This window comes from Diabrotica virgifera, chromosome 3, assembly GCF_917563875.1.
Source record: "Diabrotica virgifera virgifera chromosome 3, PGI_DIABVI_V3a".
Lineage (NCBI taxonomy): Eukaryota > Metazoa > Arthropoda > Insecta > Coleoptera > Chrysomelidae > Diabrotica > Diabrotica virgifera.
The window spans coordinates 10,949,902-10,976,476 of record NC_065445.1 but is presented as its reverse complement, the minus strand read 5'-3'; the positions used below and the strand labels follow the sequence as shown (position 1 = coordinate 10,976,476).

Below are 26,575 nucleotides of genomic sequence, written 5' to 3'. Positions count from 1 at the left end.
TCTAAATCCCCCACTTTTAAACTGAAATTCCCCCAAATTGAAGCTCAAATACCCCAAATTTAAATTTTTGCCGCCACGACTGGTTTCTGACTGATGCGCATGCGCAGTTCGTAGAATTCAAATGTCAATATGATGTCAATTGTCAATGTCATTTCAGGCCTCAGGGAAGGGATTGTTTGTTGTTATTGTTTTGATTTTAATATATTTTTATAATTTGATTAATAACAATAATATTGTTAATATTCTATTGATATCAAACTAGCTGATTACCATAATCAGTTACTGAATAAAGATATTACACTGGTTTGAACACCTTTCTACACTGGTTTGAAGAGTAGTTAAAGTAGGAAGTTAAGCTCTATAATTATATTATATGGACAATGCTTCACACCATAGCAGCTTGATACATTACATTATAAAGCTCAAAAACAGGAATTGAATGGTTAATTACAAAAAACATAAATTTTTCAGTTAGTATATTTAAATATGAACCCTCGGAAATAATTTAAATAGTAAGTTTTTTACATGCATGGCATGGCTAATAAGTCGGTTCGCTAAACTCACGACACAACTGGCAAAAACAAAAAAATGACCTACTAAAATCACTAGCCAGTTCTGTATGAGTTTAGCGTACAGACTTTAACTGTTCTATGATTTACACATGATGAGCGAGCAGGGTGCTTATTTCTAAAAAAGAAAATTTCTATTTTCATTTATATGTACATTTTACACCATTATTTCATTTTATATCTTATTAGCCATGCCATGCATGTAAAAGGTAGAGGTAGACGGTTGATTGAAATTGAGGTATTGGACCCATATCAATATTTCAATCAACGGGTAGACCAATCCATGAATTTTAGTAGTCAAATGTATAGAGAACAGTAAACCAAAATTATACTATTTATCAACAGAGGGCGCTAAAATAATTCATAGGTTCCATAATCTTCGATTATATGAGAGTACAATAATATGCAGTTCTATTCTAATGTTCTATGTACATTCACAAATTTAATTGACCATAACCCCCTAAAATCCCCCACAATTTTTTTTACCCCCAAAAAATCCCCCAGCCATTACAGCTTAAAAAAATTCCCCCAGACGCTTTCAAATTACCCCAAAAATGGGGGGAAATACCCCAATCTGGCAACTCTGCTGATGAATGTTACTTTGGCACTTTGACATCTACTGTCACCTGTCACTGTCAAATTAAAGTCATGTCCATGTGGCGACATCTAGAAGGAGGGAAAATGTACTGCTTATATAGGGTGTCCCAAAAGTAACGGGACAGTAGAATATTTCACAAAATGAACATCTGATCGAAAAACTGAAAAATACGTGTTCAATATTTTTCAAAAATATATCGAATGACAGCAAACACCACCCCGCACTCTACCCACTAGAGGTTTGGTGGGGGGTAACTTTAAAATCTTAAGAATCCCCATTTTTTTATTGTAGATTCCTTACATAAAAATAAGTTTATTCGAGACATTTTTTTCGAATTATGGATAGTTGGCGCTATAATCGGGAAAAACGATTTATCGTGATAGCCTAGGTAAATTAACGAAACGGTCTAATATCGCAAGAAATAGACTTCCAAATGAAAAACCAAAAAAACATGTGCTTAATATTTTTCAAAAACCTATAGAATGACACCAACACTACCCTGCACGTCCAACCCCTGACGGTGAGGCGGGGGTAACTTTGAAATTTTAAATAGGGACCCCCATTTTTTATTGCAGATTTATATTCCTCATGAAAAAATAAGTAACATCTATCCTGAGACATTTTTTCGAATTGTTGATATGTTGCGCTATAATCGGAAAAATACGATTTATTAGCGCCATCTATCGACAATTCTAAAAATGTCTCGAATAACTGTTATACTTATTTTTCAAGAGAAAATGAGAAATCCAAATCTGCAATAAAAATTGAGGGTTCCTATTTCAGATTTTAAAGTTATCCCCCACCCCACCTCCACGGGGTGGAGTGGGGGTCGTGTTTGGTGTCATTCGATAGGTTTTTGAAAAATATTAAACACTTGTTTTTTGGATTTTCATATGAGGCCTATGTCCAGCAGTGGACGCGGACAGGTTGATGATAATGATTATTACATTGTCTTGAGCAGGGAATTTTCAATTTCTTCATAAAAATTATTGTTTGAGACTGATTTCTTAGATTCGGTTTAAAATTCAGAAGAGTTTGTGTTTTGCAAATGATCTAGAAGCCTTTTGTTATTATTTTGGGGTAATTATTCTTATTCATAAGACGAGTCGGTTGTAGATCAAGGTGTTGATTTGTCGTTAGTTTTTCTAGGATCAAATTGGTAGGTACCTACTTATCAATAAGGACTGTGTCAATGACTGTTTTTGTTTCTGCAATTTCTTTTAGTAATAATATTCTGATCTATTAATAGGTGATTTTGGTTGTTAATACATTTTGTTAAATAAAAATAGTCCAGGAACCGAAGCTTTTCATCTCGCAATTTTTACAGAATGGATCGATTTGTTTGAAAATGTGAGAATAAGTAGTGGATAGTCCAAGGATGAAAATGTATATGATGCCGAAAGACGCTTTTACCATGGGGATGGTTGCCACCCCATCTCGGGGGTGGAAATTTGTTATTTTATTTTGACTGCAAAAGTTGATAAAAATATTAATTGTAAGCAAAAAAATGTTTTATACCTACATTTTTTTGATAAAATTAATAGTTTTCGATTTATTCGCTATCAAAAATGTTAGTTTTATATCGAAAAAATCAATGTTTTTCGAAATACTCATTTATTAAGATTCACTCAATTTTTACCGTAGAAAACATTTTTTCAAACCAAGTTCTTGGGAATGAAATAATCTACAATTTCATATTTAAACATTTTTTCGTATCTCTGATGCTAATCTTTCTATTCTGAAGAAAATTGCATTTTTACCAAACTACAAAAATTCGTTATTCGCTTTTAACTCCAGTTTTTTTAAAACTAATCATTCTACTCCAGTCAAACTTCTAGAATCTATTAATAATACATAAATAAAGAAGAATGAATAAGACCAATGACTAAAAACACCGCTAACTTACAATATTATGCTTCCAATTGGATTTCTCCTTTTTTTTTCAAAAACATATACTGATTGTTTAATCGTAACTTTTTCATTTTTTATCCTAGAAAATTCATTAAAAAAGAATTTTGTAGGTTTTTACAAGATATATAAGCATATTAATATTAAATTTTTTAAAATCCTCAGTCGCAAAAAGAGGTGACTTTGTAAGGGTTGGCAAAGGTAATTTTTGCATGTTATTACAAGTTTTAATTGTCAATAGCTCACTCAATTTTTACCTTAGAAATTTTTTTTAAAACCATGTCCTTGGGAGTTAGATAAGCTACAATTTCATATTTAAACATTTTTTCGTATCTCTCAATCTCATTCAAAGAAAGGCAATTTTTTTCCAAACTACAAAAATTCGTTATTCGCTTTTAACTCCATTTTTAAAAACTAATCATTATAAGCCGGTCAAACTTCTAGAACCTATTATAAATAAAGAAGACCAAATAAGGTCAATGACTAATTTTAAGGTGATTAGGAGGTTGCTTCCGATCCCTTTTTCGCTGAAAAAATAGTGACTGACATTCTTTTCATTATAAGTTACTTAATTTTTGAGCTGGAGACTTTTTTTATTTCCGGAGATAGATATTTTTAAATACTTTAAATTAGTTTTAGTTTGAACAAGTTATCCTCGAAAAATGCATAGTTTTCCTGTCTTTTCACTTTAAATCTACAATATTTAGCATTTGACGAAGAAGAGCTAACATATAATAAAGTATAGCTCGATTACTATTGGTCTTAAAGAAAATTGAAACAACGGTTTTGTTTATTTTTTCAAAAGGTACATTTTTGTCAAGTAAAGTTGTTTTGTTAAACGAAAACATTTGGAGTTATTAGCAGAAAACTTATTAAAAACATTGATTTTTTCGATATAAAACTAATACTTTCGATAGCGAATAAATCGAAAACTATTAATTTTATCAAAAAAATATATAGAACGGTTTTTGCTTAGAATGACTGTTTTTACTAACTTTTGCGGTCAAAATATAATAAAAAATTTCCACCCCGAGATGGGATGGCAACCACCCCCATGGTAAAAGCGCCTTTCGGTATCATATAGATTTTGATCCTTGGACTATCCACTATTTATTCTCAAATTTTCAAGCAAATCGATCCATTCTGTAAAAATTGCGAGGTTTTGTCCTATTTTAAGCTTCATTACTTTGACTAAAATGAGAGCAGTGATTTAATATTTCTCGGTGCAATAAAATCGATCTAAATTATCACTTTTAGTTATTGATTTTCCCAAATGTATGAATCATATCTACAATTTGAAAACCAAGTTGTTTATTGCTTTATTAACATAAAATCTGGAATAATGGGCAATTATGCAGTTTTTGCGACGTGGTAGAGTAATAAAAAGACGTAGGTCATCTTAAAAAGCATAGGTGCATCAAATAGGTGTATTATCAAAGGATAACTGTTTGAAGTTTGCATTTTGCACCAGGAACTACCAGAAAGAAGACATGGAATTCAACATATACTTACTAGTCCAGGGCGGATCTGTTTTGAGATGGACGTTGAGAGGTGACTCTAATTTTTTTGCAGAAATTGCTTGAAAATAAATCAAATAATAATATTTGAGTTATCCTCCCTCTCAAAAAGGTCCGGAACATTGTTTAAATAATCAAAATGTCATAAAATAAAGGAAAAATTCGATTTTTTTCTTCGTTTTTTGATTATAACTTATAAAGTATTCATTTCTGAGAAAAGTTGTACTAACATAAAAGTTGCGTAATTAAATTTCCTACAATATAAGATTGGATAAATATTTTTGAAATTGTTACCCTTGATGCAAAATAGCAATAATTGCGAAAAAACATAAAAAAACAAGTATTCGCATTTTACGTTTCTCAACCATTTCTGCTACACTTAGGACCTTCGTATTTCACCCAGAAAAACTTTATGATATGGTAAACCAATACTGTAATAGTATATTATTCAACGAGCATGTAATGATGGCTATTACTCACGATGATGAAGTTTGCGACACGAGCCGTAGGCGAGTGTCGTAATTCATCAGAGTGAGTAATAGCCATTACATGCGAGTAGAATACTATACTTTTTCTACGACCTTTTTTTTTTTTTTTTTTTTTTTTTTTTTTTTTTTAATTAGTAAAAAAATTAATTATCAACTACTCGAGATTTAAATTATAATAATTTACAAGAATACCTAAATGCTATTTACCCCTAGTACGTGGATGAATAATTGGTTGCCTACTATTACCAAATTATTATTTATTGTAAAAATACAACTAGAAATAGTCAATATTGGGACCGTGCAAGTTCGGCAAAGCGACCCCTATTTCTACGCTCTATAATAAAATTCGCACTTTTAATTATATTGGCCAATTATATTAGTCCTGGTTACTGGATAATTGTCAAGGCCATAGTCCAAAAAAATAATAAGAAGAAAAAATAAGATTCAGGTTATGTTATGAAAACGTCAACAATTGTATGCATAGAGGTATATATTAACATAGAGGGAGCCTACCTTCCGCGCTTCCTGACGACAAGATCTCATGGACTGGTTTGCTGCATCTCTTTCTAACACATTGTATCGAAAATCTATGATGACATTCAGTGTGAATATAGGCACGGAAGATGAGGACAACTGTAGCAGCTTTACTATGCGTAAGAGTGAAACAGCACTAATCCAAATAAAAAAGATGGTGTCGTCACTTCGCTCTGAATGACACTCTCTCTATGCTAATACATATATAACTCTATGATTGTATGTAGTAAATAAAATTAGTTATTAAAATGCAGTACTGCAAGCAAAATAAAATTAATCAAATTTACCTTTATATAATAATTGCATATCATATCAATATTGTGGAGCAATATATAATTTTTCTGCTTCATTGGCAGAAGGTATGAAATATACGTCAATTTGACAATTTCAATTGACAATATGAATTATTTAAGATAGTTGCAATATTTCTCCGCGACTCGCGCAGGGTCGTTTTTCGTTTCCCCTTCCAAGTACTTGCACACCTCGAATAAGTTCTATTCGTTTTCGAAAAATGATAAGCTTAAATTTGTACCTACTGTCAATAGGGCTTTTCATCGACTGTCATTTGTTTCGAGCTTCTGTCATATATTGTATAATCTGTGTATAATAATAATATACACGGATTATATGACATATGACAGAAGCTCGAAACAAATGACTGTGAATGAAAAGCCCTATTAATCTAATAAATAGGAAATGGCTGTTGTCGGTGGACGTATTTCAATAGGTATAATGTATATTTACATTTAACTATAACTATACATAATATATAACTATAACATATTTAACACAATAACTTGAAAAATAAACACAATATTAGTTATAAATTCCAATTAATATAGATAAACAAAATAAGCTAATATCACTGTCACTAAAATAAATGATAAACGTCAAAATTTTTAGTAAACAAGATATAAACGTAAAAAGTATACTGACATTGTTACAGTTCAAATTCCTTCAAAAATTTTTCGAAGTCAATTATTGATATATATTACAATAATTATTGTATTAAATGAACAACTTTAAGTAATTTTATTTGCAGTTTATATACGATTAATATTAAAAGTGACATGCGTCACTTGAATCTAACTTCAGCCCGTGAGTAATGAAATATTACTCACGGGTACAGTAATGGGTGCTATTACATATCTATGAAAAAATAGCGAATAATGAGCATGTTATTAAACGGTCGTAGAAAATCTTAGTTAACATCGGTTTAATACATTTTGCAAAATAAATTTTGCAATCCAGCTTTCACAAAAAAAATCATTTTTTCAAAATGTTGCACGACTGAAAATAAAGCAGATAGCAAGTTAATTTTTTTACAAATAGAAGAATACTGTACCTTTCATTTGCAATTTGCAAATTGAAATCGGTTAACTACCACGGCCGGCGTCAGGAATTTTTTTTAATAAACATTAATTTTTGGTGCTAAGCGCAGGACAGCGGTGTTCGATTCACACAAGTTGATTTCCACCAAAATTTCTTCCAATCTTTATCTAATATATTATTTTCTTACTCTATATTTTGTTGTATGTTCATATTTTAATTCCACAAAAATGAAACTAATTTGATTATTGTTTGTGAAACAATTGCATTGGTATGTTTAAAAATAATACAATTTTATTTTCTAAGTTAAAATATACGAACAAGGAAAGTTTTTGCTAAAAAAAGTGTTATTTCAAAGGACAGAGTACGTTTATTTTGCAATAAACAAATTAATTTTTATATTTCGAAATGTACTAAACAAATGTATCAATCATTATCAAAGGTCATTGGAATGTCCAATCAGAGCGAACGTATCCGCTGTCCTGCGCGTAGCACCAAAAATTAATGTTTATAAAAATTCCTGACGCCGTGGTAGTTAACCGATTTTAATTTTGCAAATTGAAAATGAAAGGTACAGAATTTTTTATGAGTAAATAAAATTCAACTTGCTCTCTGCTTTACTTTCAGTGCTGCAACATTTTGAAAAAAATAATTTTTTTGCGAAAGCTGGATTGCAAAATTTATTTTGCAAAATCTATTAAACCGATGTTAATGAAATTTACAGTATTGTTTTATCATATCATAAAGTTTTTCAGGGTGAAATATGAAGGTCCTAGCATAAATGGTTGAAAAACGTAAAATGCGAATACTTGCTTTTTTATGATTTTTTCGAAATTATTGCTATTTTGCAAGAAGGGTGACAATTTTTAAAATTTTCAGTTAATCCTGTATTGTAGGAAATTTACTTACGCAACTTTTATGTCGGCGCAACTTTTCTCGAAAATGAATACTTTTAAAGTTATAATCAAAAAACCAAGAAAAAAATCGAATTTTTCCTTTATTTTTTGACATTTTGATTATTTTGATTTTTGACCTTTTTGAGTGGGAGGATAACTCAAATATTATTACATATATGAGTTATTTTCAAGCAATTTCTGCAAAAAAATATGAGTCACCTCTCAACATCCAAATGTACTAATATTTTTACAGATGAGCCCTGGTCTATACTGCAAGACGAATCTATATCGGACCTTTACCAGAGGAGACCGAAATACCAGATGCATGGTCCAACGCTCATATTACCAAGATTCATAAAAAGGGAGATGGAATAAATGCTAAAACTACAGGGACATTAGTGTGATAGCATCTATGGGTAGGTTATATGGGAAAATACTGAAAGAAAAACTAGAAAAATCTATCTCAAATAAAGTCAGAGGTGATCAGACAAGATTTACTGAAGGAAGGTCCTGCATGTATACACTTCAACAATTAATTGAGAAAAGAATGGCAACCAATAGTCCGGACATCGGCATTAACATTCATCGATCTAAAAAAGGCGTATGACATGAAGGCGTAAAAAACCTATACAACAACAACAGGGTAAGAGTTAAAACCTGAAAGAAATACTCGAACGAATTTAAGAGTACAAAAGGCTTACTGGAGGGATGATCTACATCTCCGACACTAAGCCGTAGAGAAGGAAATGTCAAGGTAAGGGAAAAGAATCAGATTTAGGTTTGTACACACTAAGTTTTGCAGATGGCAGGTAACGGTTCAGGATGAAGAAGATCTATCCTAGCTCCGAAAACTATTAGAGGAATACACAAAAAATGGACCGGAAATAAACCTACAAATAACCGGAGTACCTACTCAACAATAGAATAACAATCAGTAAGTAACTTGGAAATGGACAAAGACAGGGCGCTGAACATTTCAAAATATGTACATAGGATTGATAATGTCAAAGAGTGGAAGCACTGAACAAGATAACCAGTAGATTAGCACAACTTACTAGATTAGACAGATTACCTGAAATACAAAGAAGAGAGTTGGTATGTATATAATACCTTGGTAGATAAACAAATGAAATACCTTGAAAAACCTTGTCCAAAGTTAGGACAAGGTCCAGCAACCTAAATGGAGTTGATGACAAGAACCTGTAAATCAACAAGACTGGGTCGGATTAGAAATGAGGAGATAAAAAGAAGAATGACCATAGAATAAGACATGCTAAGCTTTATTGAGAAAAATCGTTTAATTTGATATTGACACGTGAGAAGAGCAGCTTTCACAAGGTAAATACATATCAAAGATGTCGGCTTGGAGTTAAATAGGAAAGAGAAAAAGAGGCAAACACCGAAGATCATGGAAGAATGAAGTCACAGATATAGAAGTCCTTGTAGAAATGTTAATAATTTACAAAATCCACCGAACCCACTACCAAAAACATAGATTTTAGTTCGTGATGTCCATAAACATCAAACATCTCCTCGATTGCGGCTGGGTCTAATCTATATACCCGGGAATAACTTATTTTTTGGACTATATACAAATGTATTGGTTATAGTTCTATAACATTATATTCTCTCTTCTTCTTCTTCTTCTTCTTCTTTAGCCCATTTCTATCCAACTTTGGACATAGGCCTCCCCAAATCATTCCATATCTAAAGGCAAAGTTTTCAACCTAAGATAAACATTAATAATATTGAAAAATATTAAAAATATTAATAAAAGATTTTTAATTGAAAATTTTTTAATAATTTTTAATTGCGCTCCCTGTTCTAAGTGAAAAATAAGACAGTTTTGCCCAAGGGCGGATCCAGGACCGATTTTCGGGAGGGGCCATGAACTTTTTTTGGGGAGGTGTACCGGGGGCCAGGGGGTAATTTTTAAAAATTACGGTTAAAATGGTGAGTTTGAAGGCACTTTTTACACACTTTTGAGTTCTATAAAGACATTCAAAAGGCATCGTTATTAAAGTATTATTAAAGTTGTTACCGATTCATCCACATTTCTTCGGATCCAAGTGCAGTTCTTTCAACAACTTTAATACTATTTTTTCCAATGCTTCTCCTGTCACTCTGTCAGGCCTTGTTCTTCCCCTTTTTCTTGATTTTCACTAATAATTGTTTTTATGTTCTCATACGCGTCAATTAACTTGACAAAGTTTTCACGAATGTTGTTATTGAGTATGTATTTCAAATTTAGATAAAGCTGTTCTACGTGAGATACGTCGGTTATTTAGTCAAATATGACAGAGTAATAATTTGCACTTTGAACCTGATTCATGTTTTATTCAATTATTTCTTCACCACAACATGTTATTAATTATTGATTTTGACTGGTGTTACTAATTAATATATGCTGCTGTGGATAGGTGTCGTTGAATAGTCTTATCTTCTGATGAGATTTTAAATCTTAACAATTCCCCTCACTGCTAGGTCCAGCACCTTCGTCGAGAAGCAGAAGGCCATCATCACGACAGCCTCTTAGAGGAATATTTTGTCGACCTAAGAACACTATAGACTACTATTGGTCGTAGTCTTTCTTTATTTTCTTGTATCTGTTTAGACCTTTGAGGGTCTTTCTGGTTTGACTGACTTTTGCGGGTTGTGATAACTTTGTAGAAAATCCACCTATACCTCAACGCACTCCTTGTGATATGATGTTTTTTCATGGATTTGTATGGCTTCGTCTTTGCCCATGAGTTTGGCGAAAGATGTTTAAGGTTTCATGACAAGGCTTTCGGCTGTCATCCCTTTATTATGACCATATTTTTCATTAGAAAAATAAAATTCAATACTTGTAAAACAATCCCTTTTGACTGTTCGAAAATACCAACCAACTCCTTTGTTGTAAGTTCTGGTGATCCAAGTAACGCTTCATTTCTTTTTTATTCTTTGTGTGTATAGAATATAGAAATTGATAGGACTCTGATAGCTGCCAAGATCGTTCTAATAATTGGCACTTATCTATATTTTGATTTATAAAACATCCTATGTCATTCTTGAAACTTCTGTTACTGCTTTTAATCAATTCTAGTCCAGAAAACATATTTATCCCCTGTTTTATACATATTATATATGTTTGAAACTATTAAGAATATTTGAACTGCCAATATTTAAATTTATATTTTTTTAAATTCTCGGAGGGGGCCATGGCCCCCATGGCCCCCTCCCTGGATCCGCCCTTGGTTTTGCCTTCGCATTGCAACTGAATAAAAATGGTATACATTTTTATTTTTATTAGTATTACTCCTATAAAGTAACTAGGTCCATTTTTCCGTTGGAACTTTACCAAGCTGCAGACGGGGGTTGTGAATTGCAACGTTTTAGACTTCCTTCTTGTCTTCACTGAATCATCCATTTGGATTGCAATTTTTAGAAGCCATGAAGGTGTTACCAGGTAAATGGACCAATAAATTTTCAATTAAAAATCTTTTATTAATATTTTTAATATTTTTCAATATTATTAATGTTTATATTAGGTTGAAAACTTTGCCTTTCAGTGGCCAGATGACGCTAGTCACCTACTCCATTAACGTCAGTTGCAATGCGGGGATAAGCTTTCGTGGTTTTGTCACTTCGAGCAGAGAGCAGCAAGCCTAAGCCCTACGCCTCTCCGATGATGACTCCAAAAAGAGTCGAAAATCGTCGATTCAGATTGCTGGTTTGCGCTCCCTGTTCTAATTGAAAAATAAGACAGTTGTTCCTTCGCATTGCAACTGAATAAAAATGGTATACAGTCCGTCTAATTTACTTACCGTTGCACGTCATTATCTTCGCCAGAGATCTAAGTCGACATAGTTGACAAAGTATAAAAAAATCCTGAATCCATTTTAAATCAAATAGTTCACATAATTATTGTAAACATGGATTATACAACAAAACAAATTAATATTCAATGTAAATAAATTAAAACTTTAGAAATAGAAAACAAGAATTGAATTACATTAAAGTAAATAATAAAAACAGTAAATATAATAAAACAAATACTTACAGTAAAGAATATAAACAAATATGAAGTGTCATCACCGCAACTGTCAAATAAATGTTACCAATTTATTCTAAAATGTCACCTTCGTTCGATTATAGTTACAGTGTATTCCGAACAAACGTGCTCCATAAAAACTCTTTATAATCCATTTATACATTTTATTATACATTTAAATGAAACATATTATTGTGTATTTCTTTAGGATAACATTAATAGAAATCTTCAAATATTATTTCTACGCGTATGTAATAAAATATGTCTAGTGGCTGTAATTTCAGTGTACTAGGCAAAATGATTCTAAAAAAGAACACACCTACCACCTAAATATTTCGTGTTGGTATCATGTGACGTCACAGGCTATTACGCGGATGACGTGCAACGGGAAGTAAATTAGACGAAGTATACATTTTTATTTTCAAATGAATGAAGTAAAGAAACACAGACATACTCAACACCCGTACTGATACCCCTCAGTCCTTCGACCGAGAAGAATACAATCTTGCAGCTGATTCCTATTTGTCAATCTCCTTACTTCGACCTTTGCCCATAGCTCGAAAAGATCTAAGAGCAAAGACCTTTACAATCGTACAAGTGCGTACACACAGTCAATCTGCACTTTAGCTGCATCTACGAACTTTCCATCCAAGCGTTGTTTTTCTCATAGCTAACACATATATCTCTGTTTCTCATAACACATCTGCCTTCAGGATCCATTCCAATTTCACTGTGTTTTGACCTACGAAGCATGTCCGCCTACCCAATCCTTCATCTAGCTAACCTACTAGCATAATCTGGACGTTTAAATATGTTACTGATGAACTTACAACTCATCCCTTGTAACGGCATGTAAGTAGATCAAAAATCCAAAAAAATTTAAAATTAAAATTTTTTTTTAACGTTTAATGTAATTTAACAAATAGTCATAAACCACAAGCAACTGTGTGCGTGTGCGTGCTTATGAGTATCTGTTTGCTCATGTGCGTGCATACGTATGTATTTGTTTGGTTGTTCTGAAATATCAACATTTACATACTTTTCAAAGTTTTGGGCTTTCTATCAGTTTTCATACAACCAGACATTGTTCTAACTTTGGCTTTCTTTAATTGTAGCATTTAATCACTTGTAACGCCGACCTGAAGATGATCTGTATATTGTAGAGATCGAAACCGGTCGTCGAAGTAATTAAAAGATTGTGAGTACGTCTGTGTTTCTTTACTTCATTCATTTAAAATGAACTCACATATGCAACCCATTCAACATTTTTATTTTCATTCCATATCTGTCTGTCCTTGGCGGCGCTTTTCCAGTGAGTTCCTGCAGCTTTTACAAGATCGTCCCTCCAACGCACCTGAAGTCTTCCTCTTCTTTCTGTCCACGGTCTCCAGTTTTTTAGACAGGTTCTTCCTGTCTCTCATTGTGGCCCGCAAATCTCCACTTTAACCCCATATGTTCTGTTACATTTTTTTACTTTTGTTTTCTCTCTTATCCATTTGTTTGATTTTCTGTCTTGCAGTTTTAAACATAGATCTTTCCATTTTTCTTTGAGTTATTTCTGTTTTGTTTATTCTTCTTACTTTTCTAAATTTTCGGTTCCACGTTCCACTTGAAAATGTTAAATATAAATTTCCTACAAAGTTTACATTTCTTTGAAGAGGTATACCTTATGTAACATTTTATCTAAGCTTTAACGGGCGAAGAAAATAAAATCACTAAGTAATCATCAAAATTATTTTTATGCAATTGAAAATAAATCAATAATGTTTATATTTTGACAAATTCATATCAGACCTTACTGTTACTATACCACATGTCATGTTTGGGTTTATTGCAAATGTTTTTTAACGAAATCTTTTAATTTTAAGAAAAATGCACTGAGATAATCCCACGTTTTTTAATTGTTATTATTATTGAACTCCCCGCCTATGATTACAAAATGATAAACTGCAAGTTTATATAATCTAGTATAAATTGCAACAACAAATGATAAACTGCAAGTATATATAGCTACGAAAGAGTAATAAACACTACTTCAGTGTGATCTTTCCATAAAGTGGAACAGTATTTTAGAAATGGCACCGAAAATTGAAAAGTTATGTGGAAATTTCAAGCTTGCAGAAGCTCCCCATTGGGACGAGAGTTCCCAAATGTTGTATTTTGTGGATATCAATGGATACACCATCAATAGATACGATCCAAAGACGAAGAAACACAATAGTGCATTTGTAGGTAAGTCAAACAAAACCGCATAATTGTCTTTGTCATTCTTTTTAGTGATATAAAGCTATTAGCTGATTTTTCTAATGTTCCTCCATTTTTCCCTATATTCTGCAATTAGGTATAACACATGTTGACAATGGAGCGCCAATAATAGTAACAATATGGTCCATCTATAGTGTAAGAGATCTACCTCAACTTATTTTGCCTTCTACCTTTCCCTGGATGGTAAGTCAAGACCATTTTTTCGAAACATAAATATCTTACTTCTTCTTCTTCTTCTTCTTCGTGCGACTAGGACTACTCCTGTTTGTCTGCCTCTTATTCTGTATTCAGTTTCTGTCTTTCCACCTTTTCGGCGGCCTTCCAACGGGTCTTCTGCTATACGGCTTGTTGTTTTTACAGATGTTCGCTAATCTATCTGGTTCCATTCGGTTTACATGTTCGTTCCAGTTTTTCTTTCTTGTTTTTATCCACCTGTTAATATTTTGAATTTTGCATCGTTCTCGTATACTTCTGTTGCTTTGTCTGTCTCTTAATGATATGCCCGCTATTGATCTTAATACTTTCATTTCGATATTGTTGATTTGTTGTTTCGTCTTTCTTGTATCGGTCCTTGTCTCCGCTGCATATGTTAGGATAGGTGTTACTGTTGTCTTGTGTACGCTTTCAGTGGCCAGATATTTGTTTCTCCATATGGTTTCTCGGAGGCAACCACTTACTCTTGCCGCTTTTGTTGCTTGTGTTGTGGTCTCTGTTCTTATATTCCTGTCACTAGTGATCTCTACTCCTAGGTAATTGAATTTCATTACTTGTTCTACAATTTTGCCGTCTATTTCTAACTTGCATCTACGCGGCTCTTTACTTATCACTATACATTTAGTTTTTTCTACTGATATTCTCACATTGTTTATTTGCTGTGATATTGAAAGTGTGGAGCTGCCTTTGTAGGTCATCCTCGTTATCAGCAATTAGTACTGAATCATCGGCATAGCATAGTATCGTAATTTTATGCGCTCCCATGTGGTATCCACGTCGTTTTCTTACTTCGTGAATTATTTGATTCATCACCATATTGAATAACAATGGGCTGAGCGAGTCTCCTTGGCGGATTCCTCCTTTTAGTTCTATACCTTCTGTTTCTCCTGTTGACATTATAACTCTGGTCTTGTTGTTCTTGTTAATTTCATTAATTAGCCTTATTATTTGGTGGTCTATTTGTTCAGCTTGTAATAAATTTAAGATGTCATTTCGCCTCACCCTGTCAAAAGCACTTTTTAAATCTACAAAGCACATGTATGCTGGTTTTCCATATTCAATAGACTTTTCTACTATTTGTCTGATAATAAACATTGCATCCATTGTGCTGCGGTTCTTCCGGAAGCCTTGTTGTTCATCTGCTATGTTCGCTTTTTCCTCGATTTTATCTTTTATGACTGCCGTCAACAATTTTAATCTGCTGTTCATCAGACTAATGCCTCTATAATTTTCAGGATTTTTCGATCTCCCTTTTTAAGTATCGGTAGCAGGAGACTTTTCTTCCATTCCGTGGTACTACTCGGATATTTATTATATCGACGAATAATTTTAGGAGCCATTTGAGTAGTGTTCCTCCTCTATATTTTAGCAGTTCATTATTTATCTTATCAGGACCAGGTGCTTTTCTATTTTTTAATTTTTTTATTAGTTCTTGTAGCTCTTCTTCTGATATTAGTACTCTATCGTGGATTTCATTAATGTTTCTTTCTCTGTTCTCTTCTTCTCCTTCTCCATATAATTTCGTGAAATGCTCAGTCCATTGTTTCTCCGTAATGTTATCTATCAGTACAAATTCATTCATTTCTGTTTTTTGTCTCCCTATCATCTTCCACACCTTTTTCTGGGATCCATAGAGGTCGTATTTCATATCTTTGGTATATTTCTCCCAGTGTTCTTTTTTGATGTTATCTATTTCTTGGTTTACTCTATTCCTCATTCTCACGTAGTCGTCTCGTGCCTCCGGTGTTTTCACTCTTTTGTATGTTAGGAAAGCTTCTTTCTTTTGATTTGCTAGTGCTTTCATCCTTTCGTTGTACCATGAAGTTTTGTATTCCCGTTTATTTCTGTTGACTTTTCTTTTACCTAAAGCTTCTTCTGCTGCTTGTAGGATACTTTTTCTAATAATTTTCCAGGTTTCTTCTATATCCTTTTTAGTCTCTAGGTTATGGCTGTTTAGCTTTTCTGTTAGCTTATTTCTATACAAGTTTTGTGTCCCTTCGTCTTCTAGGCTTTTTATGGTTAACTTTTCTTCGACTTTTGTATTTCGCTTGCGCTGTGTGTTGATTTCTATATTTATTTTCCCTAGTACTAGGCCATGGTCGGATCCTACATTGGCGGACGATAGAGTGCGCACATCTATTATATCCCTGGGGTGTATTTGTCTGTTTGTTATAATGATATATTCATTTGTTCTTCAGGCCACCCATGGTATTCTCAGCATTCGTGTCCAGCAGCAGGTACATGTCAAAATATACGTCTATAATCTTTTTATCTTTCTCCATCATAAGGGTCCAGTATTCGATATTTAATACTCAACAAACTCAACATCAATAAACAATTTTTTTATTGATTTTTTTTTAACAAACCAAAAATAAATTACACGAAGCCAAGAGAAAGTTTTATTTTTAATAAAATTAAAATAATATCAAAAACAAAGCTTTATTGGGACCAATTTTTTGGTAACACCTTCGTGGTTTCTAAAATCTGCAAACCAACGAATTGCCGGAGCAAAGAAGGCTGAGGGAGATCTAAAAGTTGCATCTCACTTCTCGTCTGTACAGCGCGGTAAAATTCCAACGAAAAATGGCTCCGTATTATTTATTTATATAAAAAAAAGAATGTGTGTGTACTTTGTACGCACGTAAGAAGTTATACTTCTATTATTATGATTTCAACGAAATTAATATACTTAACAGGTTATTTGTATTTTATTTAAATATTAAACTAACTTTCTTTACCTACCACTTTTAAAATTTTTTTATTAAAACGATACCAAAAATATAAAAAAAAAGAATATGAATCATCCGGGATTTGAACCCGGGACCTCTTGATCTCCGGTCACACGCTCTACCACTGAGCTATATTACTTTTGCTTTGACAGGTTACAAGATTTTTCATACATACTGACAAATTTAATAGACCAAGTGAGTATACAAAAATACTTTAAATATACTTATTATTATTATAAAATATCTTATTAAATCCAAAGACACAAAAATTATAATAAATAATACATTTACTAAGAACACTAATATATCCCTTTTATATGATATAATATGACTTATTTGCGCTGACAGCGCTGATATATGCATTCATACATATCTTGAAAGATTAGCAACGAAATACATACTGTCTGTGTGCGCATGTGCCCGGCATTATAAAATTTCACTCTTGATCTTAAAGAGGTTTAACTTCAAAAATAAATTATATTTTTTAAATAAAAGTTTTTTTTTCAGGAAAGAATGTTTCCGTTATTATTCCCGTCAAAGGAAAGAAAGACCAATTTGTTATAAGTCTCGAACGGGAGTTGATGTTAGTTACTTGGGATGGACTAAGTCAAAAGCCATCAAAAATGGAAAAAATACTGGAAGTAGATCAAAACACTAAAAACGTCTTTAATGATGGAAAATGTGATCCTTCAGGAAAATTGTGGATAGGTAAGATTCTCTTATATTTGGATAACCTATACATGGGCGCCCATATAAAAATTTTCAGGGGGGGGCTAGACGTGAAGATTTTGGACATTACATTTTGTACACAATCTTATGCTGCGGTTTTAAGTATTCAAAAATGTCATCACTGTTGTTCAGTATCCTTCTCGAAATTGTCAGAGAAGCCTAACTCAATATGTCAGGATTTATATATCATCGAAATGAGCAATATCTAGGATTCGCCGATGACAAAGTACTCACAACCAGAAGTAAACAAGAATTAAAATAAATAACAAGATTAGAAGCAAAAGGGAGAAAGATAGGAATAGGTATACATAAACGAAGCGAAAAGAACAAATATATGGAATGGAGAGAACGGAAATATGTAGGTACATACAAGAACAATATCTTGCAATAATCTCCGTTTGAATGCATCATAGGAATAACTCTGCGAGACAAAATAAACAACAAAGAGTTCAGGAGAAGAACCAAAGTGACTGACGTCATCGAAAGGACAGTCAGACTAAAATGGAGATGGTCAAGACACATAACTAAAATGACAGATAGGCGGTGGACAAAGAGGTTATTGGAATGGAGACGAAGGGAAGACAAGAGAAACATCTGTCCACCACCTACACAATGGACGGACAATTTAAGAAGGCCAAGTAAAAACTGGATGAGAGCGGCGCAAGGTAGAGGGGATTGGAAACACGAGAAAGAGGTTTATGTTCAGTAGTGGATTTTTGAGGCTGAATGATAATATAAATTTATATTTTTAAAAACATTAAAACTTTAAAACGGGGCAATCCCTGTAGTTGGCTGTATACCTTCAATATAACAACGTGGAATGAAGTAAACACTTCTGTTGTATGTAGGCATATGAATTTATTAAAAAATCCTTAAAATTTATTCACAAGGGAGTGGAAGTACAAAACGTTTTCGGTCAAACTGACCATCATCAGTGTAAACGTCCAGTGTACAAGTAATTGAAACTAGCCACTTCAATAGTAGTTGGTTGGTAACCTCTCACTTGAACACAAGTACTTACCTTGTGCAATTTTCGAGCAAGGATGAAATACATTCACATGTGAACTGCAAAATCTTAAGACATCGACTTCATGTCGACCATTTTTTAATATAGAATGTAACAATGATGTAATTTAGAGGTTTTTGTACCTATTGAAGTGGCTAGTTTCAATTAGTTGTACACTGGACGTTTAACGTCAGTTTGACCGAAAACGTTTTGTACTTCTACTCCCTTGTGGATAAATTTTAAGGATTTTTTAATAAATTCATATGCCTACATACAACAGAAGTGTTTACTTCATTCCACGTTGTTAAAAACATTATTCTGATGACAAATCACCTGAGAGGATAGAATAACAGGAAATATGGAACAGAAGGGAAATAGAATGTTCAATTTAAAAAAAAAGTTGGAAAACACAGCACGCCACTGGTACGGACATGTACAAATAATGCCAGAGCACACGTGGTCGAAAAGAATATTGGACTGGCACCCGCCGGGAAGAAGACGAAGATAAAGGCCTACTACAAGATGGAAAAGGTTCCTAGAGGAAATGATATGACAGATAGAGACCTCAGAGAAGGTGTCTGGGAGAGGACGAACACAGCGAACTAATTTTTTTTTAGTTAGTTAGTTATCTTTATTCCAAAAAATCACAAATTTACAATAAATATAATTTTAACAAAAATATTTGTACAAGAACAATATGTGATTTTAGCCTAAGCGTTGGAACCGTCTAGATCAGTGGTTCCCAACCTTTTATGTGTGGCGACCCACCTTCTGATATTTTTTCATATTCGCGACCAATCCCTCACCCATGATGTTATATATTTACGGTATTCAGCTACTGTAAGAGCCACGCCGCGACCCACCTGAAATCCGCTCGCGACCCACTAGTGGGTCGCGACCCACTGGTTGGGAAACGCTGGTCTAGATCATTAAAATTTATTAAAAAGAATTCATCCAGACTATAAAAAACATATTGACCTAACAATTTTTTAATTTTTTTTTAAACTTATAATAACTTATAATAACTTATAATATTTTAACTAATAATGGTAAAAACCGAAGAAGATGAAAAAAGAAGAAACTGGTTTAACGTAATGACTAATTTTGGTATCATTTTTACTTGAAACTTGTTTTATGTATTTAAGGTACCATGGGGGGTCCACCAGTTGTAATCGCAGACATCCCCTTGGGTATGGGCACTTTGTACAGTATTCAAAATAAAAAAGCTAGTCCACACTGTTCTAATATCGGTATAGCTAATGGTATTGCCTTCAACACAGATCTGAAAAAGATGTACTATATAGATTCTCGTACTGGTACTGTTGACCAGTATGACTGGGATATGGCTACTGGAAAAATTGGTAAGTATAGGGGGTGGATGGTAAAAAATGGATTGAAAAATTTATATAACTTTCTCACTCATATAGCCAATGGAAAACCCATCTTCACCGCCAAGAAAAATGATATGGACGGTATGGTCTTTGATGGCATGACTATTGATACTGATGGAAATCTCTACGTAGCTGTGTGGGGTTCAAGAATAATTAAAATTGACCCCAGAAAGCCGGAGACTTTGTTAGAAACCATCATGATGCCAGCAAAAATAGTAAGTACATTTTTTTCGTTCTTTTCTGAACCATCAACATCATTGTTCATCATGGTGGGTTTTGGTCTGTTCTAGAATCAGATTTCATTCCTTCCTATCCTTCTCCTGTCTCTTCTCCTCATTTCATCCGGTTTTTCGTTATTTTATTATTATTATTATTATACATAAACAAGGGCAGAGGGACAAGTCCCTATTATGCCCAAAAACAAAGAAATTACATAAGTAACCTACTAGTAAATACAATATAAAAAAAAACAACAACAACAAAAAAAAAGATACAATTTGAGTTTACATAAAAAAAATATTTCAACTATAATAGAAAACTGTCAAGTCTGTTTTTAAATGTGTTGGTAGAGGGGGCTGAGACAATGTTATCATCCAGGTTATTCCAAATATCGAAAACTCTATTTGTTAAAAAATTCTGTCTTGGTCTCGTACAAAAGTTCTCTTTTTTCAGTTTAAATTGGTGACCTCTAAGGCGTTCATCTTGATTGATTGTAAAAATTTCGTCGAGATTTCCGAAATTAAATTTTAATATTTTAAATGTGGTTATTAAGTCGCCACGTTGTCGGCGAAGTCCAAAAGAAGTTAGGTGGGCCATACTGAGCCTTTCTTCATAGGAAGGTCTTCTCAGTCCCAATGGAATTCGAGTGGCTTTTCTTTGGACGTTTTCCAATAAAATTTTGTCTCGAACCAAATCAGGATACCACGTTGGGCCAGCATATTCAAGAATCGGTCTTATGTAAATAGTGTAAAGTTTACAGAATGACTGCATTGAAGCTCTCGAAAAACACCTCCGAATAAGATATAGTCTGGAGTTCGCACGTTTACAAATAGACTGAATATGGTCGGACCACGTTAGGCTGCTGTTTACGATAACACCGAGGTCGTTATACGAGAACACTGAATCTAATGGTTGTCCGTTAACGAAGTACGGCACAAGTGGATTGTTTTTACCAATTCTAAGCACTACACATTTTTCCGTGTTTAAGGGTAGTAACCACTGGGAACACCAAGTAAAAATAGAGTCCAAGTCTCTTTGGAGGGCTAACTGGTTTGTGATAGGATTGGCATATATTTTTGTGTCATCAGCATATAACGATATTTTACTTGAAACATAGGAAGGAACATCGCTGGTATAAACCGTAAAAAGCAGAGGTCCAAGGACAGAACCCTACGGCACTCCACTTTCCACTAACCTGTCCTTTGAGAAAGATTCGCCAACTCTAACTTTGTAATGTCGATCTCTCAGGAAATCATCAATCCAGCATAATAAAGTACCGCGAACTCCGAAATGATCTAGCTTATGTAGAAGTCTGCGCTTAGGAACACGGTCAAAGGCTTTAGAGAAATCTAGATAAACAACGTCGACCGGCTGTGAACTGTTAATAGATGACGTCCAGTCGTTAACACAATGTAGGAGATTGGTTAGAGTAGAGCGACCAGAAACAAATCCATGTTGTTGTGTTGGAATAACATTTTCTTGGAGAAGGAATTTAGTCATCTCCTCGGAAATAATGGCTTCCATGACTTTGCTAACTACTGGTAGTAAGCTAATCGGACGATAATTGTTGGGATCGAGTTTGTTGCCTTTTTTAAAAATAGGAGTGACCGATGCTAATTTCCAATTAGGGGGTAAGGAATTCTGGATAAAAGAAGTTTGCATAATTAACGTTAAAGGTATTGCAAGTGTGTCTGCGCATATTTTTAATAGTTTTGGTGTTAAACCATCTAAACCAGGTGAAGCGGATGTGCGAAGTTTTATTAAGTGTTGTTTGACATGATCCACTGTAAATTCGACTTGCCGTAAGGATGCACCGACACGATTACACCTAATAGGAGGTAGATTACCATCATTCGATTCTTTAGTAAAAACCTGTGAAAATGCTAAAGATAGAGTTTCAGAAGAATCTTTGTCAGAAGAGCATAAAGTCTGATTAGGTTTTTGAAGTAGAGGAATGGAAACTTTAGACGTCAATGAGGACCTTATGTATTTGTAGACTTTTTTCATATTACCACTGTCAATAACACTTGTTTCAAAATTTTGTCTTAAAGTTTTTAGAAAAGTTTGTAAGTTATTTGAATATCTGCGGTGGTTTTGAAAATCAGTGAGAAGCCCGGTCTGTTTAAATTTCCGCCAGATATGTCGTTTGTGATTAATTTGGTTTATTGCTGTTCGATTTATCCAGGGTTTAAGATTGTTTTTATAAATATTACGGAAGGTAGTGTTTGTAGAAATTATATTGTGGACGGCATCGAGAAATGCAGTCCACATTAATGAAGGGTCGTTTAAGTCAGCAAAAAATAATTGCCAGTTGATTTGAGATAGCTTAGTGTCGATTTCAGAAAAGTTGGTAATAGTATATGTTACAGTATTATTTTTGCTGGGTAGTATTTGGTTGAATTGAATGTGAGCTGTTATAACTGCATGATCTGACTTTCCTATAGGAGAACTGATTTCAAGAGATGAAATTAGCTCTTCGTCGTTAATTAGCACTAGATCTAAAATAGAAGGTTGGTTATTAATTCTAAATCGGGTCGGTTCTGTGATGAGTTGTATCAGGTTCGAATTTACTACAAAGTTTTTAAACAAATTATGAGCGTTTTCGGCGTCAGATAATGCAGTTATTGGCCAGGTGATCTCTGGGAAATTAAAATCTCCAGTAATGATAAGATTATCAAAAGATGATAGTTCGTCAAGTTTAGTAAGCAAAACATTATCGTGAGCAAGTATTGTCAAAGGTGGGCGATATATACACACTAAATTAAGGCAAAATGGATTTTTAGTAATAGATAAGTGAATAGCATCTATTCCAGGAATATCTAATGGCTTAATGTCAATTTTGAAAGTTGTGGTAATAATATTAGATAAATAAATGCATACACCACCACCCACACGAATTTCTCTGTCTTTACGATATATTGTATATCCATTTATGTTAACAAATGAGTCAGGAATTGAAGGTTTAAGCCAGGTTTCGGCAATACAAATAACGTGTGGTTGAAGAAGTTGCACTGTGCATACAAATTCGTCAAATTTAGCGGAAAGTGAATCTAAATTGGTATATAGAAATAGCCAGTCATTAAATTTGTTGGTAGAAAAATTATGAACGAAAATTCGTGATTTTTGGAGTGCCATTAATGTATTTAATGGTTAAATCATGTTCACCGTTATTTTTGCGAGTTTCTAGTTCATTTCGGAGTTCTTTTAAGCGAGTTTGTTGGATGGGCGTCTTGTCATCAATTATTGAGAATTTTTTCGTGGCGTTGTTCTCCAACAGTTTAGCTTTATTTCTCAGAATATTTTTAACGTGGTATTCCGAACTCATTACTACTTTTATCATTCTGGGAAAACGTTGGTTTGCTTTGCCGACTCTATAGAAAGTGATTTGCTTTTCCTGACAGCCAACAGTTTCCAAGACAAGGTTAATCTTATTTGCGTCGTCATCTTTTCTGCGTTGTGCATCCCCAGAGGAAGATTCTGGAACACCTCTGATTAGAACATTCTTAGCACGTGTCATGCGATCTACAGCTTCGTTTGCAATATTATCAGTGAATTCGGTGGACTTAAATAAATCAATTTGGCTGAGCTTATTATTTAACTCTGTTAATTTATTTTCAAAATGATTTATTCGCGTATGAATATCCATTTTAAAGTTCAGCAGAAGATCTTTTATTTCCGAAATATTAGAAATATTTGAGCTGCAGGAATTACATAGGATACTTAATCCACGAATTTTTTGTCGAGTTACGCGATCGTCGGAAGAAAGGTCCGTGCATGTAATATGTATTTGCCGTTTATAACCATCGCACTGAAGTTTACGGTCAGCTGTCGCAAAGTTTTTTGAGCAGTTCGAACAAACTGAGGTAGAAGGCATGATCGGGTTTTTGGCTGGTACCTATGTAATTAATAGTTGGTTTTATACTAATAAATTGGGAAATGGTACTCACAGTATATATTATGTGAATATATATCACTATTATATTCACTGTAATTGTACTTATTACACAAAATTCTTTTTTTACAACCAATACTGACTATATTGGTATGTAGAAATGGTATGATTGGAAATTCTATGAAGATTATGTCATCAACGAATGTCACCAAGTATTATATCTATATATTTATTTTTTTTACTGAGGGATTCACTATTTCTTTCCACAGTAATAATTAATACATTTGTTTTGATATAAATGCAATACTTTCTTTCATATTTATTATATTTATCTTACATATTTATATGTATCTCTTTTGAAACGTACCTCTTATATCGAAGTTATCATCGAGGAGTCCTTAATCTTCATCACAGCTGATCGAAGTAAATGAATTCTCCTTTCAACCTAATTCCAAAAGTTCTTAAACTTGTATCTATAGAACACGTAACTCCTTGGGAGAAAATTTTTGGTTTGGGGAGTATTTTCCCCATTCATCATAATACTGGCAATTATAAAATGTCCACAAGGAAGAATTTCCTGTAGCTGGCTGTATACCATTAATTACAAGTAAAATTTAATAAAAAATTTGTTTTGGTAAAAGGTATATTATTTTAAAAAGCCCTATAGGGCTACAAACATCGAACAAAACGTTTTCGCTCTAAAAAGAGCATCATCAGTGTTGCCTAAAATAAGTATAACCATATTAATTATCAAAATTTTAAACTTAAAATGATGACCAAGGTAGAAGCAAAGTTTGGTTATACTTACAAGAACATGGTGAGCCAACCAAAAAATACGAAGGTCAAAGCCTTTCAAAAATGGACTAAAAGTCACATCAAAATACTAACATAGCAAATTCCAAAGGATGGAAATAATTCCTAAGGATACGGCCCTAGGATAACATATCACACTGATGACGCTCTTTTTAGAGCGAAAACGTTTTGTTCGATGTTTGTAGCCCTATAGGGCTTTTTAAAATAATATACCTTTTACCAAGACCAAGATTTTTTATTAAATTTTACTTGTAATTATAAAATGCTTTTATATGACGAGAAAGTGAAGATATTTACTACTATTGGAAAATGAAATCTTAAACTTAATTTTAATATTTTCCAGATATCTTCCGTATGCTTTGGTGGAGCCAATTTAGACGAACTTTATGTAACCAGTGGACAGGTTGGAATCACCCCAGGTCCAGATGATGGTGCTGTTTTTAAAGTAACTGGACTGACTACTAAAGGATATGCTGAAGTATCGATGTTATTATAAAAATAAAGAGTAAAATCTAACGTTAACTTAATATTTTTTATTATTTTTAAACCTTCATGTTTATTATCAAGCATCTCAATCTTTGTAAAATGTTGTGATTGAGTTAGATTTTTTGATTGTGTATAATCTTATAAGATGTACAAGTATACAGTGGACATTGTGGCAGTGACCATATTTTATTAAAGGTAAAGACCACATTTGGAGTAGTGAAAACACAAAAATTATAGGAAGAATATAAAATGGAGAAATTAGACTGCCAATAGACTGCCATTAAACACCAAATTCAGAACCAGACAGGACTCCCGTAGGTATTGGTGGTATGAAGAAATAGAACAAGAAATAGAAAACAAAAGAGAGAAATATACAAAAATTTTACAAAGGACGATATATAAAATCTGATATACAAGAAAACACAAGGCAAAGTGCGATGAAAGATGTAAGAAAAATGAAGCCTGGCAACAAAAGTGTAGCATGATAAATTCCTATCTAGGAAGACTTAGAAGCACAAAATGAGTACTTCGGAAGACTTTTCAATGAAGACTGACCAGACTTCAAAGATAACAACAAAACCCATAATGCACAGCAAAATTATATGAAAGCCTAGCCCAAATTTCCAAAATTGCATTAACGGAACAGAAATTCCAGAAGAAGTATAAGGGATGATAGTGAACACTATAAACTATAGACACATCGCTGTGACAAACTCAGTCGGTAGAATATACAGAAAATTGAATAAGGATAGAATAGAAAATGAATACAAAGATATAGAAGCCAAAGAACAACTGGGATTCAAGGTAAGTATCTCAAGAAATAAAGCATTTGCAGATATACGTTAACACAGTAAACTGTAATTATTTTTTTTTTCATGCAGAATCTCCTCGTGAAGTTTGTGGCACTTTTACTAACACACTGTATAAAATATTGAGAAAAAATATGCCACAAAAAAAGAT

At 33.2% G+C, this 26,575-nt stretch overlaps 1 protein-coding gene across 1 annotated transcript; it reads left to right on the top strand.

The window, feature by feature from the left end:
* The first annotated feature begins 13,847 nt into the window (after positions 1-13,847).
* On the top strand, positions 13,848-25,656 carry LOC114324196 (regucalcin). The gene is made up of 5 exons (XM_028271964.1): positions 13,848-14,104; positions 17,587-17,787; positions 19,960-20,175; positions 20,242-20,420; positions 25,473-25,656. The coding sequence occupies exons 1-5, from the start codon at positions 13,948-13,950 to the stop codon at positions 25,623-25,625; spliced, it is 906 nt and encodes a 301-aa protein (XP_028127765.1). The 5' UTR covers positions 13,848-13,947; the 3' UTR covers positions 25,626-25,656.
* Positions 25,657-26,575: the final 919 nt, after the last annotated feature.

Excerpts from the sequence above, each read along its gene's own strand:
- LOC114324196 (XM_028271964.1), top strand. The coding sequence starts at position 13,948 with ATGGCACCGAAAATTGAAAAGTTATGTGGAAATTTCAAGCTTGCAGAA. Across the intron at positions 20,176-20,241 it reads TATGGCTACTGGAAAAATTG|CCAATGGAAAACCCATCTTC; the intron begins GTAAGTATAGGG and ends TCACTCATATAG. Across the intron at positions 20,421-25,472 it reads TCATGATGCCAGCAAAAATA|ATATCTTCCGTATGCTTTGG; the intron begins GTAAGTACATTT and ends AATATTTTCCAG.